Raw genomic sequence first — 20,912 nt, forward strand, 5'->3', positions numbered from 1 at the left:
TAAAATGGTAAATGGAGGACGAAGCTGAAGTGAGAGCTGAAGCATCTATTTCAATTTTGCAGAATATATTTTTGTTATTACATGTTTGTCAAAAAAATAGATACATTTTAAAAATGATTTATTTATAATATGATAATTTAAACGGGACTTGCATATGCCTAGTTTATTTATTATTTAAGGGTTATGGTTAGGGAACATGACAAGGATCTTACAAATACTAAGTATAGGGGAAAAATAATTTTTAAATATTGAGAAATAAGTTTGCATAATCATCCAATACATAATTTTTATTTTTGGTATATTAACATGTGTTCTATATGTGTTCTATTTCTATATGTTGGCATTTTCCTTATTTTAATTGTGGGATCAACATATCATAAAAGTGAGTCCTTGTTTAGGTAATGATAGCTAATATCAATTTATTTTCATACTTCATTGATATTCTTAATACTTTCTTTGTCCTAAAATAAGTGACTTAGTTTGAAGTGCATCATATTTTCTAATATTGTATAAAGACAAATTGCAGTATATATGATCACGTTGGATTTGTCTCGATTAATATTTTTAAAATATCAAGTTTTTATAATTTTTTCTAATACATAAGTAAATATATAACTATATTAAAGATAAAAAATGAACATAAGATAAAGAAGATCGTGTATTTTTTTTATGGGGAATTAGTCACTTTAGTCCTTGAATGGGAAATGAATAGTCACTTTAGTCCCTGAATGCAAAGAAATTGCAAAACAGTCCCTGAATGTAGACTTTGTTGGTCAATTTCAGGGACTAAAGTGACTACCGTAGTCTACATTTAGGGACTAAATTGACTAAGAGAGTATGCATTCAGGGACTAAATTGACTAACAATGTCTACATTCAGGGACTATTTTGCAATTTATCTGCATTCAGGGACTAAAGTGACGACTGCTTTCCTATTCGGGGACTAAAGTGACTAATCTCCCATTTTTTTATGGATGAGTAGTTGGACTCTCTATTAGGTTAAGAACTTTTGGATTAATTTACATATTTACCCTTAACACACTCAAACAGAAACTGAAAGGTCTCTTTTACGTTGGGAAGATGGAAATTAAAATTATGTTGGAGTAATAGCAATTCTCATGATTTCATTCATCACATTAATTACAAAAGAAAACGCAGTAGTTGGTACATGCATTGCATTGAAATGGAAAAAATTAAAATAAAAAATGAAAAGGAAACGGCAACATTATTATGCATACTGTATAAAAGAAGCTATCCAAAAGAATTTTACAAACTGTGTACGCAAGAATGAGTTCCAACATTGAAAAATCCATGCAATCTTTGAGTTCTGAATTTTCTGAAATGAAGAACACTGTTCAAGATACGAAGGAGCGTCAGAGTTATGATGAGTTGCAGGATGCTCGAAAAGAATTGATTAATGTAAGTGTTTGTTATCTTTCCTTTGAGGTTTACTCATTTGTTGAATATTCAATTTGGATGATTCATCTTGTTTTCTTATTATGATTTTGCATTTTTACTTGCCTGTTAAAAGTTGAATGAATAACACCTGCATGTGTGTATGATTGGAATAGTGAAATCTAGTTTACTGATTAACTTATTTTACTAGATGTTTTTATCGTTACATTTGATTATGCAGATAAAAAGACTAACCTAGTTTACTCGATTAACTTATTTGACTCGATGTTTTCATTGTTACTCGATGATTAACTTATTTTACTCAATGTCCATATTCACTTCTCTGTCATTATTCATTTTCTTGGTTATATATTAAAGACCAATTGATTTTGCATCTTGCAGATCATCAAAGAAATGCCATCTAGGCGCCACCATATTGGTGTGAAGAGAATGGGGGAACTCGATACCAAACCATTCGTCAATGCTATGAAGGAAAGATACAGTACGGATGAAGCTGCAATTAGAGCTTTAAAGCTACGCTCTTTATGGGAAGAGAATATTAAGGACCCGAATTGGCATCCGTTCAAGGTTGTTTTTGTTGATGGCCGAGTAAAGGTATGTTTTTGTTAGACATATAGCTAGTAATCCTGAAATTATCCAGAATCATATATTCTTTACCTGCTTTATTACACATATTACTTTTAATCCAATTCAGTTCATCTGTTATTTATCTTTATTGCATCTTTATCAGGACAGTGAATATTTTGATGGACCCTTTACTCTAGATTATAACTATTTGGCCTTATCATCAAGTAACTCAAAGTACTAGAAATTGGAAGGAAAAACATGTAATGTTTTATTAGTATGATTTGGATAAATCAACATCTACCATAACACAGAAGGAATAATATAATTCAACAGTATGTAAGATAAGGAAGAAACATAGAAGAATTTCAGAAAGAAGAGAATTGATTCCCCTTCTCATTCTTTTAAGTTATAACCCCTTTAAACATAAGCCTTCCTGATTCTGACTCTCCTTTTCGTGATTCTTAGAGATTGTTCAACTGAATTGCGTTGCTGTCTAATTACCTTTTGATTCAGATTCCATGTGGATAGTTTATTATCCAGGCTCGTTGCAGTAACTCTTTCACCAATTTTCATATAAGGCCTTCACTTTAGCATCTATTATATATTGGTGTTGAGAAAAGTATGTTGATAAATGTTAGTAGTTAGTTTGTTAGGATATGGAGGAAATGTTTGTAGGGAGGATTGAACCCTAGACCTGGCCCATAGTACTAACCAAATAACTGCAAATAAGGGCCAACGACATATTGATATTTTGAACTTTGGATTGAACAATATAAAGTAAAATACCAGCTAAAAATGTTTGGATTTACCATGTTTATAAATGAAAAATCCTTGTTTCCAAAGTGTAATATACTACAAGGAAGATAACGGGCGGTGGTCATATCGATAGAGCATAATGTTATTGATATGTGGACTTTTGCTTTTAATAGTGACCGGTGGGAGTACAGAAGAATTGAGGTGTGAGATTAGCCTATGTTTGGAACCTGGTGACTTTATCTATGAAATTCAATTTTGGCGATCTCAATAATCCGCCAATGATGAGAAAATAGTGCATTGTTAACCGCTAATTACCCCTAAAATATATACTTTTGGACTGATGATTTCTCATCTAGCATTGTTATCTTTCTTGACAATTGTTTCAAATTTATTTTAAGCTTTTTTATTTTGTTGAAACTCTTAACGTTTACACTTGTGTCTGGTTTCATGCAACTATTTTTATTTTAGGAAGTTATCGAAGAAGAAGATGAAAAACTGAATGAGCTGAAAGAAAGCATTGGTGAAGCAGCATATGATGCTGTGGTGGTAGCTTTGACAGAGATGAAGGAATATAATCCTAGTGGCAGATATCCAATCTCAGAATTATGGAACTATAAGGAGAAAAGGAGAGCAACATTGCAAGAAGGAATACAATTTCTCGCCAACAAGCAATCAAATAAACGCAAGGCATAGCTAGAGAGACACTTTTTGCATCACAACTTAGTATCATGCTTCATGTTTGGAGAGTTGTGAGTCCAACATTTTGGTCAGCTAAAATAATTAGTTTCACTAGACAATTGGTACTAGTATGAAAATCAAACTTGCATTCTTAATGATTTAGTATTATCTCTAGCATGAAAGAAGAAGACATGTTGAACTTGGCAGCATATTATTATGAAGTTGTTTATTTATACTTTATTTTGGTTTCTTTCATTTAGTGATGAGAATTTTGTTGTGATTCTGTTTTACTGCATCTAGTTCGTGATATGACCAAGTTGATTGTTTGTTGTGGGTCTATATCGGCAATGGCTTCCTGCTAAGAATATGATCCTTGCCAATTTTTTTATTTGTGTGTTTTTTAAATTTGCTATCAATATTTGCTCTTTTTGCAAGTTGTTACTATTATTTTTTTCACCCTAGTTGTTTCTCATGCGCTATATATTTTTTATTCGAATTCTATAATCTAAACCACATGTGCTATATATTTTTTTTTAAAATATAATTTGTTCGAATTCTATAATCTAAACCACTTTATAAACATTTTTAGATTATATAATATGAATCTTTGTATTGCTCAAATTTTCAGAACCACCGTGGCGTTTATTGCATAATGAAAAATGACAAGAAAATATATGTAAATAGACAAAAAAATAAAGAAACAAATATGATACAAATTTTCATTTTATAGATACATAAATATTTTCATAATACAGTTGCATTAATTGAAGCTTATTACACAATTGTTACAGCTAATGTTAATTTATTAAACACTTAATGTTAAACATGAGGTGTAAGAAGATGGAGGGGGAAGAAGGTCAGGGTAAGGTTTGTTTCCTCTATAGAGTGATTGTGACTTTGATGATCAACCTTACACTCAGACAATCTTTGTTGATGTCACGTCGACAATCTTGGTGGGCTGACTATTGCATTACATATTAAGATGTTGATGTCACGTTGCCAATCTTTGTTTATCTATAATGTTTATTTATTTATTTACTCCCTCCGTCTCTAAATAATAGTCGTTTAAGGTTGATGCACGATTATTAAGGAAATGATTAATTGTGTTGATTTTGATGGTAAAATTAGTACTCCCTCCGTTCCTTTATAATTGTCACTTTTGCATAAATTTTTTGTTTCTAATTAAATGTCGTTTTCAAAGTTCAAAGCATCATTAATTGTGGCTTTACCTATATTACCCCTATATATTTATTGCAGAGAGAGAAATGTATGAAATAAAGTATTAAATGATTAAGGTTATTATAGGAAAAAGATAAATTGTTGTATCAAAAGTAGTAAAAGTATTTGTTGTCTTGGTTTGTGTAAAAAGTCAAAATGTGACAATTAAAAAGGAACAGAGGGAGTATCATTTACTAAAACACCTTTATTAATTGTAGTTAGTGGAGTAGTTAAGCTGGATGAAGTTCAATAAATAAGGGTATTATAATGGAAAAAAATAATAAATGCTGCATTGGTATTCTAAAGTGACAATTATTTTGAGAAAAAGAAAAATGGGTAAAGAGACAATTATTGTGAGACGGATGAAATATTTATTTTGGGTCATGTGGGGCACTGGTTAAGGAAGTTAAAAGAGAAAGTTTTAAATTAAAAATGTCACTTTTTATATTTTTAAGACCTTAAATGCACAAGTTTCAATGTAACATTACTACATTTGTCTTCCTTAATCAATCAGGGGCACTGGTTAACACTTCCCATTTATTTTTCAGCTTTATTTTTATGAAGTTAAATCACGAGTTATTGTAGTAGTAGTCGATCCTTGTACAGAGTTATATGGAAGTTTTTACTTTTCAGAGGGGGGGACCATATAGAAGTCGTTAACAATCACTTCAGCTCGTGTCCCTCGCTTTTGAATTTAATAAGACAATTTCAGAATCCATTAATTTTGTCTATAAATTGATGCATGCATATGCAAGAAATGAAGAAATGCAATACAAAGCTGAGCTCATACTTAACAAACAATAGTATTCTTTCTTTTGATCGATCAATGGCTAATGTTAAGCTAGCTTCTTTTGCTGTCCTCTTGCTTTTGCTGCATTCTGTATGTATTTCAATCATCTTTCTCGCCAATATATATCATGCAATGCATGCATTTCTATTTATATTTTCAATCATCTCAACTATAGTGGTACTCTCATCTAATTTTCAACTTTGAAGCCACGTCATATGTGGAATTTTTATGCTTTCCCCTGTCCTCGGCTAAAAAAAAACTCAATTACCCACAAAATTTAAGTGAGGGAAAATATGAAATCATTTTCCACAAAATTTAGCGCGGGAAGTGATAAATTTCAGTATTTTCCTCTCTAAAATTGGTCACTAATTTTATTATCATAATAATGGTATTTGTATGTTGTTCAAACTTTAATTAGCTTTGTCCTTTACAGTAATGTTTCCGATGAAGAAAATAGAAGCAAATCAATGTAGATTGCGGTACCTTTTTAGGACTCTGTGCTAGCGGTTGTAAATGCGTAATCCATGATTATGTGTACGGTTGTTATGTGGGTACATGCGAAAATCACAATGTGGTAAGTGGGAATTTTCAGAGTAAAAGGTTGAGGAACATCCTAAGTTATGGTCTCATGATGAATGCACAAAAAAAGGTAGTGGGAATTATTGTGCTCGTTTTCCTAATTCTGATATCAAATGTGGCTTCTGTTTTGCCTCTGTATCTGAAGCACAAGACGCATTCAAGATGGCCTCTAGCTATAAATTTAAGAAAGACTTCTTGAAGATGTCTCTTCCTGCTTAAAATCGATACTCCCTCCGTTTCAAAATGAGTGTCGTTTTAGGTGTTTACACACATATTAAGAAATGCAATGATTAAGAGAAAGAGAATGGTTATTTTACCAAATTATCCTTATTAACTATTGGTTAGTTTTAAAAGTAATACTTTGGAAGTAGTGTGCAGAGTATTAATTGAAGGGTACAATTGAAAAAAAAAAGTTATTATTGCATTGGAAACTGAAAGCGACACTCATTTTGAAACAATTTTTTTTGGCTAAAGCGACACTCATTTTGAAACGGAGGGAGTATGTCAAAAAAAGCCTACCATGCTAGATGATATATATTATGCATCTATGTGCTACTTTAAATAAATAGGCTTCTTAATTTCCATCCAAATTTCAATAATGATGTACTCCCTCCTGTCACTATTATAAGCAAAAATTGATTTTTTAGGTTCATTCAATAAATGATGTATGTGGTCTATATATATACCACATACATCATTTATTAAATGAATCTAAAAAGTCAATTTTTGCTTATAATAGTGACTAGAGGGAGTATCTGCATGGTTTTCCTTTCATCAACGTGTCTTATGCTTTTGTTAGGCATGTTGTTTAATTAATATGTTTTTTCAAGTAATCAAGGAAATTGCACAATTATACAGTGCAGATCCAGGATTTTTAAATAGTGGGGCACTATATATAAAATTGGTAGCATTAGTAATTGTCCTCTACGATTATTTATATTATAGAAACTTTGAATGATTTTCTCATTTTAATATCAATAAAAAAAACATTGCTCTGTATAAATAACTAAACAATCATTTAACCGGTCATCCCCGACTTGATTTCGTATCTAATTCTTAATAATAGTTTGAGATATATGATGATAAGTGTGGGCCAAGAGAGAAATGACTAATGATAAGTGCGGTCCATGTGATCAAATTGTCAACTTTGTGTGGGCACAAACCCGCAAACTCTACAACATGCTTGCGTCCCTGATACAATACAATGTCGAATCACATAAAGAAAGCAATTAAACAATATCCAAACAAGAGAGAGGGCTTAGCCACCGGTTATGATAACCAAAAATAATATTTACATGTTTTGCCTTTAGCCACCTATAAGAAAGCAGCTTTATTTGGTCTTCCTTATGGTTGAAATTTATGTGTTCTTCTATTCCCAAATTATCCATACACACAGAAACCACATGACATGCAAAATAGAACTCCACACTTTAAAAACGTTGTGTTGTTTTCTTAACTAACAATGGCCACTACTCTTCCTTTCAAAGAGATACTTCTCATGTTTTTTGTCATTCACTTCGCTTAAATTTTTTAGACAATCTAAGGTGTTTCTTTGCCCAATTTGATAACATCCGAGAAATGAGCATTTTATATAAAAAAAAATGTTCATGTCTCTATGAAAGTCTACCATCACTTAAATTACACATTAAAATATAGACTAGGAAGAGATCGAACATTTGACATATTTCTAAATTATTACGTATGAAAGTCTTTTTTTTTTTTTGCCATATCATCTAAGTATCCACTATAAAACAAATCAAATTAATTTTTTATAATAAAACAAAACTCTTGTTAACAAGTGTCCTGTGACACTCTTTAAAGATTTCAATTTAAGAAATCATTCCTTAAAAAAATCAAATACTTCAATTTTTAATATATAAAATATATCAATTTTCATAAAAACTTGCTTTTTAAGATCTTTTAAAAGGGTTGGGATCCTCTCCATTTCTCAAAAGAAATGGAAATGTCAATTAATATGGAAGGTGAACATGCTTTTATTTAATTATGCTTTGTGGCGTTAAAATATTTTGTTCCGGTAAAAGAACATAAGATATTCTCACAATGATAACCCTAGATGTGGACTCGAGTGTTTTATTGTCATTCAAACGTTGTCTGGAAAAGGATAACCCTAACGTTTTAATGGGTACTTGACGAATCATGTTGAAGGATATGAGTGTCCTAGATTGGATTTGTCCTTCCTCATAACATGAGATATATCTTTATGTCTCTTGATGAAACATGATTCTTGATGAAACATGATTGTTCTCGAGAGGAACTTCTTCAATTGATTTTCTTGAATTGATCCTTTAAAGACATACCACTCCCTAGTTTTGCATGAGCATCAATATTGTATTGTTCCTCTAATTTAAACCTCTTGTTGTTCTTCTGAAGTGATACGACACGTAATACAATATACACAGTTAAATTGTATGCTTGGAATTTCGTTTAGCTTGCAATTCCTCGGCCATTTTTATTGTGTTTCCAGAAGCTACAAACTGCAACTTCTCATAAAAAGCACATACGTCTAGTATATTTTCACCATAGAAACAAACATGCAAAAAGTATTTGTAATCATGCCATGGGAAATTGTATTGAAATTAATGAAGAAAATTGCAATTTGGGGGAGTTATTAATAAGAAAATGGGAAGGGTTTTGTTGTAGATTGAATTGATTTTTCTTTTTTTGGTGAATGATGAAATTGAAACTAACGAAGAAAAAATTGCAATTTAGGAGAATAATTGGATGTGATATGGAGATGCATCACGAAAAACTTAATGATTAGCTAATGGTTGTGGTTTGGCATTTAGTTCATATGGAACGGATGGTGAAAACAAAAACGATCCCTTTTGTTTTTTGTCTTTTTTTTTTTGTGGCCGGGATTCGAACCCTGTACCTTGTATATATTATGCATTGTCCATACCAACTGAGCTAAGCTCACAAAGACAACTTTTGTTTTTTGTCAGATGATGTGACCATGGAACTGAAAAAGAAAAAAAAGGAAAATTAACGGAGCATTAACGGTGTTAAGAGGGAAGGGAAGTGTTCATCTATTTTATAAAAACTTAAGGGAGGTTAGTGTAAGTTTTAAAAATAGAGGGGGTATCAGTGTCATTTTAATAGACCATAGGGGAGGTGATTGTAATTTGCCCAAAAATATAAATATTGATTTATACAAGGGTGACATAATCTATGCCTCCGGAAATATCTATCGGTTAATTTATCGACTATCTACCGTTTATACCAAAAACTCAAAGGTCTCGTGTTGCTTGTGGCCTTAATATTTCGGGAGGAGTGACATTAATTAAAGATGCTTTTGTAGCCAATGCATGTTCAATACTCATTACTTACATTAATTACAAGTAACTAAAAAGAATGCACCAAAGAAAAAAAAGGAAAAGGAAACGACACATTATACGAGACTTTGTTCTCGTGTTATTATTATAAATTGTGTACTCGACCAGCCTACATTTGCATCGTTAAGTGACTAGCATTTTGTAAAGAGATTTTTTGCTCACGTGTTCTTTTCTTATCAATGTCTACAATTTCTGAAGCTGAAAAACGTTACAAGGTTCTCAACTATTATTATTTTTATTTTTTTTAATTATTGGTTTTGATTCACCATAGAACAATTAGTTGCATATTTATTTTGCTTTATTGAATGCATTTTGTTCTAGTTAGCTAAATAGAGACCTAATGAATTATTCATCCTATCCTATTATAATAGGAAAAGCTGAAAGCTAAAACGGTTAAGCTTGAAAAGCATGTGAATATGAAGCAAGAACTGGAGCTGGAGATTCAGCAACTAAATGTATCACTAGGTCGATTGAAGGACTTAGAAAATGAAGAACTTCGAAAGAAGGTAGATGCTTTGCAGATGAATTTGAGAGACAAAGAAGAGATACTTGAAGGGTTAGAAGAATTTAACCAAAAACTAATCATTAAGGAGCGTAAGAGTAATGATGAGTTGCAATATGCTCGAAAAATATTGATTAGTGTAAGTGTTTGTTTCCCTTTGAAGTTTACTCATTTGTTGAATCAATTATTATTTCTTGGTAATTATTAAAGACCTATTGTTTTGGCATCTTATAGATTATTAAAGAAATATCAAATAATGATCATGAGCATATTGGTGTGAAGAGAATTAGTGACCTCAATACCAAACCATTCACCAATGCCATGAAGAAAAGATACAATGCAGATGAAGCTGAAAATAGAGCTTTAAAACTGTGTTCTTTGTGGGTAGAAAATATAAAGGACACAAATTGGAATCCATTCAAAATTGTTTTCGTTGATGGGGTAGCTAAGGTATATGTTTGGTTAAATATATAGTTATCTTGTTACTTTTACTCAAATTTGGTTCATCTGTTGTTTATTTTTATTACATATATAGGTCAGTGAATGCTTTGATGGACCTTTTTTTTATTGTAGCAAGTTATAATTAACGATGACGATGGAAAGTTGAATCGGCTGAAGAAAAGAATCGGTCAAGCAGCATATAATGATATAGTGGCAGCTTTGATAGAGAAAAATGAAAATAGTTCTAATGGTGAGTACCCAGTATTTGAATTATGGAACTATGAAGAGAAAAGGAGAGCAACATTGCGTGAAGGAATAGAGTTTCTGCTCCAAAACCAATCAAATAAACGCAAGAGGGGGAACGATTTCGTAGACCAAACTGACCCTCCTGATTATGACTATTTTAGATTTATTCCACAAAGGCAGCGCTCCAAGAGAAACAGGTTCAAGCCCAGACACTTCGAAGACTCTATGGTCCAAACAAAGAAAAAGATTAGAAAGTTATAGTAGAAGGGAAAGTCACTATTGGATTATGAATGAATCATTACAATTGTGAATTGGTAAAAAGAATCTATGCAGTATCCAAGGAATTCCCTATTGGCTTGCTCCTATATGTACTTGCTCATTGATTGAAATAGGACTTATGAAAATGAATATTGCATTAATCTAGTCTTCAACTTGGCATTTTCTAGTTGTCAGAAATTATCGTATTTAGTCACATTCAGTTTATTGTATTTGGTTCTCTGATTGTATTGCCATGTCCCCTCCTACTCTTCCTCCCTCACCCTCCCTACCCACGGAACTTGCGGATATCATAACCCCAAATACTCCGTAACCAGCAATACTTTCAAGAACATTTTCATCACTTGACCACCGAACTTCATTGTTTCGCTTCTATCATTAGTCTTTTCCAACATGTTTTCATCAAAATGCGTTGAGTTTTGATTCTCCAACACATTTGTTAGTCATTATTTAATGTCTTCACTGCACACATTATATCTGAATCGAAAATCATGAATACTTCACATATATGAATGGCTTTTTAACTCCAAATGCATGCAAAAAAAATATATATCCTATCAAATTCACTTTTGTGATGGAAAGATAGTAAGGTGGAAGAAAATGTTCAGTACAATTGAGAGAAGCATCAAGGAAGGAATTAAACATTGTCTCTGATTTTCTCTTTTGGCATACACACATTTAGACACATTTGGTGGTATCGATGATCACTCACATTTGTTGTTTGAAGATTGTATTGATAACATCTAGCTCAACATCATACACTACTCCAACTTCTATGAAAGGTTGGAAGGATAACCAATCACGTGCTTAAACTATATGGACAAAAAATTCATCAAAGTTTTGATATAACATACACCCAAGAAGGTTCTAAAGAGTAACCTGTAATTAAAATAAGGAGGTTCCAAAAGCAACTCCACCTAATTTAGCTTATTTATAAGTTGTTCAACATTGTTAGGATCTGGACAATCAAGGCTAACTCATTTTCCAACCTATGCATTTGATTAATACCATATAGATTAGTATATAAGTATTTCTATCATTGAGAGTGCAACAACTTTTGCTGCAACGTTAGAGAAAATTACCTAGACACGCAACGAGTTTAGGCTTAATCAATTCAAGGAGGCGAATACACAGTTATACAACTTAGCATAATTTAGTTTTGTTTTTCAATTCCAACATGATTCGATTATATCAGGAACATAAACAACTTGATTTATTCTTGAGATATTGCAATTGTTTTCTATGTTAAAATGGTAGTTTAAAGAATGAGATATATTTGTCAATCATGGCATAAAAAGAAGAAGGTCGATGTTTCTTTCGAACTTGATTTGGATAAAATATTCAAAAACGTCAATTGAGAATTCTTCAAGGATTGTCTCAACGATTTTGGCTCCCCCGTTAATTAAGCTCATCATGCGTTGAGTTATCTCTTCCTCTTTTTTTATCCTCTGGAATGGTAACATGGTGCCCACATTCAAGCCAACACATGATCTTAGGCATGAAGATCCACTCTCTTTTTCAATTTGTATGGAAAAGCAATCCATCTCTATTTTTGAAGCATCCAATAGGGAAAAATGTCACCTATACAATTTGCAAGGAATGACCTTCACATCTCTCACCTCTTATTTGATGATGATGTTCTCCTCTTCATTAAGGCAAAAAAGTCTTAATTCAGATTGATCACTACACTTTTTGATGCTTTTAGACGTGCATCCGGATTAAAGATCAACCTTGCAAAGTCTAGCGCTTTTGACTCACCCAGCGCTCATCGTACCAAGATCAACCGTCTCACTTCTCTCTCTAACATCAAATGTAAAATTTTCATGATGTATATTGGTTTCCCTATCCCTAACGTAAAGCAAAAATAAGTGATTTTTACTTTATCATCGGGAAGATGCAAACTAGATTGGCTAATTGGAAGTATCATCTTCTTAACAAGTTCGCAAGGTTGGCCATTACAGCCTTGGTTATGTCCTTCATACTACATGAGGGTCACTTGGCTTCCTCAAAATATTTGTGATCTCACATATAGAACTTGTAACATCCCAGACTGCTTTCAGGATTGCCGACTAACCCCACAAACCAACACCAGTCTTTTCAGCATGCTTTGTCCTCACTCACATGCTTACCGGGAAACTTCCCGGTAGGTCACCCATCCTAGTACTACTCCAAGCCAAGCATGCTTAACTGTGGAGTTCTTATGGAATGGGCTACCGAAAAGAAGATGCATCTTGTTGATATGGGTAATACCTAACAATTCTTATAAGCCTTCCTTCAACCATGTAGTCTCATACCTACACGGCCTTCGGATCCCTCTCATTCCGATGTGATTCGGTTCCTCTTATTAACGTGGGGTCATCCTTACGGATAGTGCCCGTTCCAACTGGCGGGAACCTTTCGTATCTAACTTGCGGGATATCGAAAGCCATGTTGTGGGTGTTACAAAACTACTCATGAGTTTATTTAGAAGAACGTTAATCACATCGGTCTTAATATGGCTAGTTCAAAAAAAATTGACAGGTCCAAGGCTTAGGGGGGACCTTAGCACCATAATGACTACTGACAAGAGACTCTAATATTTCTCTTATTAGAAAACTTGTCTGAAATTTGCTTCAAGGAACTAACAAGCTCCGGGTCAACATTTGACCAGGCGCCCGTATCCTCCATCTCTACATTTGACTCCTCCACTTGAAATTCCATCATCAAAGCCATGAATATCCTCAAAGATGACTTATGTTGGCGTGCTGGATCCGGTGAGTCATTTTTTTGGTTTAGCCACTAGACCTCGTTTGGCCCCTTTGTGTGCTAGTGTCCCATTGTGCATATTAATGATTTAGATATGAGAATTAAGGAAGTTTATGCCACTAGCCCTTCAAATCTCGACATCCATTATACTCGGCTACATTAATCCATCATTAATGAAATTAACAACCTTAAGCCTTTTTCGATCCCAGCAGAGAAGATATTCCAATGGGTTTTGGACTACCAAGAGTGATTTTACATGGCTTTTGAAACAACGGGATGTGAATCCCACCACCAAATCTTGGTCATATGGCTTCTTCATCTTTTGGAAGAAAAAAAATCAAATTTCTTGTCTGGATGGCTTATGTCTACTATTTGTCTATGTCCATACCCTTTTTCTTTTGAGCCCTCGAAACCTTGTTGCTTATAGTCTCTACCCACACTGTTCTTCCTTTGAGGAGTCCTTTCTTCATTGCATTAGAAATTACACGATCTCAACTCTTCCTTGGCACACTCTAGGCTTCAACTTCGTCGAATTTTTCTCTAATTACGATGCTCATACCTCAATAAAGGGCACACACTTCTCGTATGCAAACCTCTTTGCCGCTAAGTTGTGATAGTCTTGGAGAAATTGAAACACTGTCTACTTTTCTAATACTGTGATCCCAACTTAATTAAGATTGTTCAGTTGCCCCTTTAATGTGTACATGTCTTCAAAGAGCCCACTCCTAGATTCCATAAATATGCTACTTCTATTGGAGACATCAAGGATCTTGATCTTAACGTTGATTGAGTTGTTTACATTAATCACACCCTTCGTGAGAGAAATAGTTGTGTTGACTAGTTAGATAAGCTTGATGCCCCTTGTACCTTGGAGCATGTGGTTCACCCCCTCCTCCGTCAGGTTTATCAGACCTCCTCCTCCATGCTCCATCACTTGAGTTCTGCTCCATGAATTTGCTGATCCTTCCAATTTTGCCCTTTAAATATTAATGACTTGAGTTTTGATCCATGAGCCTATTTGATCCATGCCACATCACTAATTTGTTGACTTGTCACAACTGATTGGGTAAGTCACTTGCCGAGTCACAAATAAAGGGTAGACCGATGAAAATGCCCCTAAGGTTTCAAGCAAGTGCAAAATGACAAAACTGCAATCCTCTTAAAAAATCTCAATCCCTAATGTTTTCTTCATACTCTCCTCCCTTCACCTTCATCTTCCATCACAGTCCCTACCAAGTTCCTGCACAATGAAATTTTAACAATCTGATTTAAGCATTCCGCCATTGAAATTCCACCAAGTTCCTACACAACGAAACACACATATATCTCTTGCAAATGGCACTGTTTCTATATTAATTTCTTCATCAGAAAATTTGAAACAAAATTGAACAACCCTAAACCCATAATTTGGTTACTATTTTATGAAAAGCATCAAACCCGAAATTAGAAATGAAATCGAACAACCCCAAAGTCGAAATCAAACATCAGCCTTGCGACGAACTTGTGTTCTTCAAATTCAGAACTTATGTTCTTTGAATTATTACTTCATTGAATTTGTGTTCAACGAAATCGAACAACCCTATAACCCATAATTCGAATTTGTGTTTTCGCTGGAAATTCTGAAAATATTTGGGATTTGATTTCCGAAAATTCTAAATTTTGGTATTGAAAATAATTTGATTTGATTTTTGGATTGATGAAAATAATTATTTTGGGTTGAAGAAACAAGGATGTGGAAGGATGATGAATATGAAGGTGTTGGATGTAGGCTTCCTATGGGGATAAAAGTGGATGAAGAATGGTAGGGAAGAAGAGAGTATTTTTGTCATTTTCGCAAAGAGTGGTTTCATTAAGGACAAATCTATCCATGTATGTCATAAAATCTGAGTCAACATCCTCTTTCTCCAGTCAACACTAGTCGCATGAGCTAATCACAGTCATATCAACGAGATTATGGGTTCATGGATCAAAACTCAAGTGATTAATATTTGCAAGACAAAATCGGAAGGATTAGTAAATTCAGAGACCAAAACTCAAGTGACCCTTATTTGCAGGACCAGAGGTACAAATAAGCCTAAAATTTATAAACTATCAAATTGGTCCCTATCTTTATAAGTCATTTTCAAATTAGTCACTAACTTTGTTAATATTTCAAACTAGTCCATGTCTTTATCAAAAGTTTCTCAATTAGGTCAATGTCTTTATGTTTTTGTCACATGATAATGATAATGGACCTAATTGAAATTTTTTTGACAAAGACTTAGACTAATTTTAAATATTAATACAGTCAAAATCTAATTTAAAAATAACTTAAAAAAATAGAAATCAATTTAATGATTTAAGTACACTACCTGGTTCGTTAGGACACTAACTATTTAGTTAAGGGCGCTCCCACTGGTTAGGACTAGCCGGTCTTTCTCTCTAAAACCCAACCTGGTTCGTCGATTTGATCTTTATCTCTCTCGCTCGCTACCGCACTTCTCTCGCGCGTTTCTTCATTCTCTCTCCCAATCTCCTTTGTGAGTTTCCTTCTTCCTCCTTTATTTCTTCATACTCTAACTATTTATTTCTTGCGCTCATTTTTCATTTATAGAAACATCAATATCTGAACATAAATTTTGGATCAAATATTGCAGAGTTTTTATTTAAAAAAATAATGAAATGTTTAGGAAAAATGAAACCCTAGAATTTGGTGGTTCTCAATTTATTTGTGTTTTGATGAAGGTTTTAAGAAAAGGGCGATGAATACTAAGAGAGAGGTCTTTAGTGTGAAATAACACCCAATTTTTTTGTTTTAAAAAAATTGTTTTGTTGTTCTGAGTTGTAGTTTTTACAATGAGCTTGCTTTGAATGAGAAATATTTGTGTTTTTTTCTTGTTGAAGATTCCATGTAAACATCTCCCCCAACCTAACTAAACTGGGTTTGACTCGGTGTCTGTGGTTTTCGTGCCCGATTAATTAACATATTCATTGATCGGATATGAAAACCACAGAATTCTGTATCAGACTCAACTTGGTTAGATTGTCGAAGATTGCATCGACCACTGAACATGTTTTTCTGAAATATGGTGGGATTGGTTGTGATTGGGAAGCAGCCAAACAACTTTAGAGATGGAACCCCAGCTGCTTAGTTATTTTTCCCCACCATTCTACTAATTTCATCTCTCATTTTCTTAATTTTAGCTATTAATTAAATTTAATTGTTAATTTCTTATATAAAGTGTGGGTCAGTTTTAATGTTCATTGCCTTCAGCTGTTCTGCTGAAGGTGAAAGGGGAAAGGGTCGATGATTACAAAGAAAGAAGTTGTCTTATGTGGGAAATAATACCTAATTCCATCCATCGCAAATGCTGGGTGCCTAAAGAGCAATTTTCAAAATCAAAACAATAAACCAAACAAATTATAGGTCAGAAGTTGAAGATGCCGCTATACCCTTTTCACCAAAGGGGTTTTGGCTTTGGCAGCTCATATTCTGACTTCTTTTTTCTCCCCATCCTCTCTCTCTTACCGTCCCTTCAAATTGAATTGGATTTTTCCTACGGTGATAGATCTATCAAAATTTACACTTCATATGAGCCCCTCAACCTTCTCATTTTCCATTCTTATGATCATTTTACCTTCTTTGTTTTAAAAATAAATTTTGTTCAGGGTTCTAGTTGTTGTTTCTGCACTGATCCTGTTTTTGATGTGAATCTTTTTTATTTTGTATTTTTGTTAAAGATTCAGTGCGAACATGAAAAGATTGTTTCAATTTTCCCTAACTTAATCAAACTGGATTGACACCCGAGTCTGTGGTCTCTTTCCCTGATTAATTGATTCAGTTAATCAGGCATGGAAACAACCGACTTGACTTAGAATCTTATTTGGTTAGGTTGTTGGAGATTGAATCAAATCGACCAACTACTGAACATGTTTTTTTAAAAATATGGGTGGGTTCTGTTGTAATTGGGCAGGCCGAGATGGAATCCAGGGATGCTGAGTTTTTTTGTCTCACCATTCTACTAATTCCATCTCACAGTTTCTTATTTGTTAGTATCTGCTATTTGAATTTAATTGTTGATGTATTTTTATTTTGACAGAAAATATTGGGTTTTATAACAAGGAAGAAGACATAAAGTAGCTTGCATATGGATACGGTGTTTGGAATCAATTTACTGCATTTGCACTCTTGTTCTCTTTTAGTAATTTGATACAAGTTATGAGCTTTTACACTTGGATATTAATCAATAGTGAGGTATGTGGGGATGGTCTAAAATTGTATGTTTTTAAGGCATAGAATTGCATGTTAAGTATTGATCCTGAGAATTTGCTGAGACTTGATGATGTTGATGAGCCATTATAGTGTTATCTTGGAGTAATAATTAGCCAGAGCATATGTGCAACGGTGAAAGTGTCCGCTTCAGAAATGTTTCTACCTAATTTTTTGAAAGTTGAATGCAAGCAAAAACTTAGAGTAATATTTACCTTTTTGTTTATATTTATTGATTCACTTTAAATTGGGAAGTGAACATTGAATTGAAACATTTGTGGAGTCTTAGTTAAGACTGTTCAGTTGCCCCCTTTAATTCAATATTTTTGAATTAAAGGCTTGGAGTAAAAGTGTACAATGATTTCAAGGCTTGGAGTAAAAGTGTACAAACCAAATAAATCTCATATGAATACAGACTAAATAAGTCATAGAGTACAGTGTACAAACCAAATAAATCTCATGTTTCAGTATTATAATTTATTATAGTTTAATTCTCAAATAGTTGGTCTTAGAGGTGAGTCTCTAGAATGGATGAAGTAAAAATAGGTTTTGAATGATGTGGGATACAAATCCGAATTATCCCTTGATAGCAAGATAAGGAGTCATTGGAGTGGGATACCGTTATTTGTCTTGATCTGTCTTGATCTGTATTCTTTTTAACATGTATAATGTATTTATAGTTTATACTGTCATCTGCAAGTCGTATGAGTGTACTTGATTAATTGTTCATTGGTTTCAGCTGTTTTGCTGAAAGTAGAAAAATGGGGCGATGATTACAATGAGAGAGGTCTTTAGTGGGAAATACCCTATTTATTCGGAAAATCATAACCCAACTTCTATCAGAGTTAGGATACTCTCCATTTATCAATATCAACAAAAAAATGAAAAGAAAATGAAAATGAAGAAGGTTAGAACTTGAAGGTGCCGCCATACCCTTTTCAGCAAAGGGATTTGGCTTTGGCATCTCATATTCTATCTTCGTCTTCTTTCTCCTCTTCCACTTTCTCTTACTGTCCCTTCATATTGAATTGGGTTTTTTCTACAGTGACAGAGCTTTCATAATTTTCACTTGATATGAGCCCCTCAACCTTCTGATTTTCCATCATTATTATTATTAACTTATTTGTTTTTAAAAATTAGTTTTGTTCAGAGTTGTAGTGTTTCTTTGCACTGATTTTATTTTGGATGAGGAAACACTTCATGTTCTCGTTAAAGATTCAGTGCGGACAGACAAAGCTTGATTATAGCTACTGCTTGTTTTCTGATTAACATATTTTTCAGAATATGGTGGATTTGTTGTAATTCGGCAGCGGCCAGACAACCGTAGAGATGGAATCCACAGATGTTGAGTTTTCTTGTCTCACACTTCTACTAATTCCATCTCACATTTTTTTCTTATTTGTTATCTGCTAATTGCATATTTTTAATATTGACATAACTTTTGGGGTTTAATAAAAAGGAAGAAGACATGAAGTAATATGGAATCAATTTGCTGCTTTTGCATTTGCACTCTTTTTTCTTTCTTTCTTTTAATTTGATAAAAATTAATAGCTTTTACATTTTTATATTTATCAAAATACTGAAGAAAGTTATGCGGAGATGGTATAGAATGGTGTCCTAAGTTAAGTTGTTTAGCATATGTGCAATGATAGTGTTAACTCACAAAATGTTTATGCCATCTCTTACATTGAGCTTTTATTTACGTTTGTTCATTCAGTTCAAATTGTGAAGCAAACATTGAATTGAAATGCCTGTGCAATCACCCCTTCAATTCAATGTTTTTGGAGTAATAAAAGTAAGTTATCACAAGTATACTTACTATTGATGGTGTAGCAACTTCAGTAGTTTCAATGCAGCAGATGCATGAATAAAAATTTAAAAAATCTTTAGATGAAAGACCAAATAAATCTCAATTTTTAGTATTGGTGAGGAGGTGAGCTGGAAGCATATTGCAGAGGTTGCTTTGTTTGCAATAAGTAACTGCTTGGTTAGAAAACAGTAGATGAAGATGCTGTCATTTTTATACACATGATGTTATAGGAATCTGATATATAATATAGAGGTAGAGTGCTGTAATATATCCTGAGTAAACTGATTGATCAGGAGTTTGTAATTGTACTATTTGTCTACTAATGGCATTTCTTTTTGTTATATAAGTAGCGATTAATAAAATTTTGTTTGTTCAATTTCTGTTTGACTCTTGATTTGGTTTTCTAGCCAATGGTGCTTTGGAATAAAAAATTTCAGGTTGCTAGTCACCCTTGTGCATCAACTATGGTTTTATGAATAGTTGCTTCAATGGATTTTGTTGTGTGGAACAGTGCTAGTACCCGCGTTGATTTTTTTTTTTTTTTTTTGGAGGGAAATTAGGACATGGTTTTGCAATGTTTTGTTAAAAAATTAAAATGATAAAAGGAGGATGAAGCTGAAGTGAGAGCTGCAAACTTGTGTTCATTCTGGGAATACTATATAAAAGACCCAGCATGACGTCCTTTCAAATTTGTCACAATTGATGGCGGAAAAAGGGTACGTTTTTGTTAATTTAACATATTGTTCTCTTGATTCATTTCATTTCATTTTTTATCTATTTAGGTTAAACTATTATTTATCTTTATTGCCTCTTTAAAAAGACTGAATATTTTTTTGGGAACCTTTACTCTTAAGATTTGAACTATTTACCCTTCTGAAAACATGTAATTTAAGGGCATTTAATCCTTTCACTAGGATCTGGGTTGTATTGGAGTTGTGGAAGGTCAGTGATGATTATAAATGTAATATAGAATTGGATAAGGGAGCAAAAATTAGTTTGAATTAGAAGACACTCATCAAACACAATGAATCTTTATTTGTTCTTGACCATTGGTCATATGTAAGAAAAATTAGTTTGATTGTTAGGATTAAGATTTTGGTCTGTTGATGTTTGTCTGCTTCTGAAATCGTTATGTGTATAATATGGATGAAGAATGTCTCTATTTATAGCCAATTTTAACTGTACTCTCGTTATTTAACATGGAGTTTAATTTATTCTAAAAAAAAATCTCAACAATTGAAATATTTTGATGAGAACATGTGGAATTTTTTATTAAAAGAAAAATGA

The 20,912-nt window shown here is 33.0% G+C and overlaps 2 protein-coding genes, 1 long non-coding RNA gene and 1 pseudogene across 9 annotated transcripts in view; all 4 read left to right on the forward strand.

The window, feature by feature from the left end:
* Positions 1–1,013: 1,013 nt before the first annotated feature.
* On the forward strand, positions 1,014–3,656 carry LOC146939729 (factor of DNA methylation 1-like). The gene is made up of 3 exons (XM_085757947.1): positions 1,014–1,418; positions 1,797–2,009; positions 3,207–3,656. Exons 1-3 carry the CDS (start codon positions 1,287–1,289, stop codon positions 3,429–3,431), a joined length of 570 nt encoding a protein of 189 aa, XP_085614073.1. The 5' UTR covers positions 1,014–1,286; the 3' UTR covers positions 3,432–3,656.
* Positions 3,657–9,754: 6,098 nt separating this feature from the next.
* Positions 9,755–10,968, forward strand: LOC146939730 (protein INVOLVED IN DE NOVO 2-like). The gene is made up of 3 exons (XM_085757948.1): positions 9,755–9,997; positions 10,093–10,308; positions 10,432–10,968. Exons 1-3 carry the CDS (start codon positions 9,773–9,775, stop codon positions 10,804–10,806), a joined length of 816 nt encoding a protein of 271 aa, XP_085614074.1. The 5' UTR covers positions 9,755–9,772; the 3' UTR covers positions 10,807–10,968.
* A 3,769-nt stretch (positions 10,969–14,737) lies between these two features.
* LOC146939731 (uncharacterized) overlaps positions 14,738–20,912 on the forward strand; it is a 35,038-nt gene continuing 28,863 nt past the window's right edge. For 4 of the 7 annotated variants that reach the window (XR_015033027.1, XR_015033024.1, XR_015033023.1 and 1 more), the window contains exons 1-2: positions 14,738–16,085; positions 17,646–20,341. This is a non-coding gene — a long non-coding RNA (uncharacterized LOC146939731). The remainder of the gene's footprint in view (positions 16,086–17,645; positions 20,342–20,912) is intronic. The other 3 variants (XR_015033029.1, XR_015033028.1, XR_015033026.1) reach the window with 3 other exon arrangements.
* LOC146939732 (small nucleolar RNA snoR143) lies at positions 19,076–19,205 on the forward strand (annotated as a pseudogene).

The sequence above is a fragment of the Medicago sativa genome, chromosome 3 (genome assembly GCF_051527215.1).
Source record: "Medicago sativa cultivar Bolivia chromosome 3, Bolivia_mono, whole genome shotgun sequence".
Taxonomy (NCBI): domain Eukaryota; kingdom Viridiplantae; phylum Streptophyta; class Magnoliopsida; order Fabales; family Fabaceae; genus Medicago; species Medicago sativa.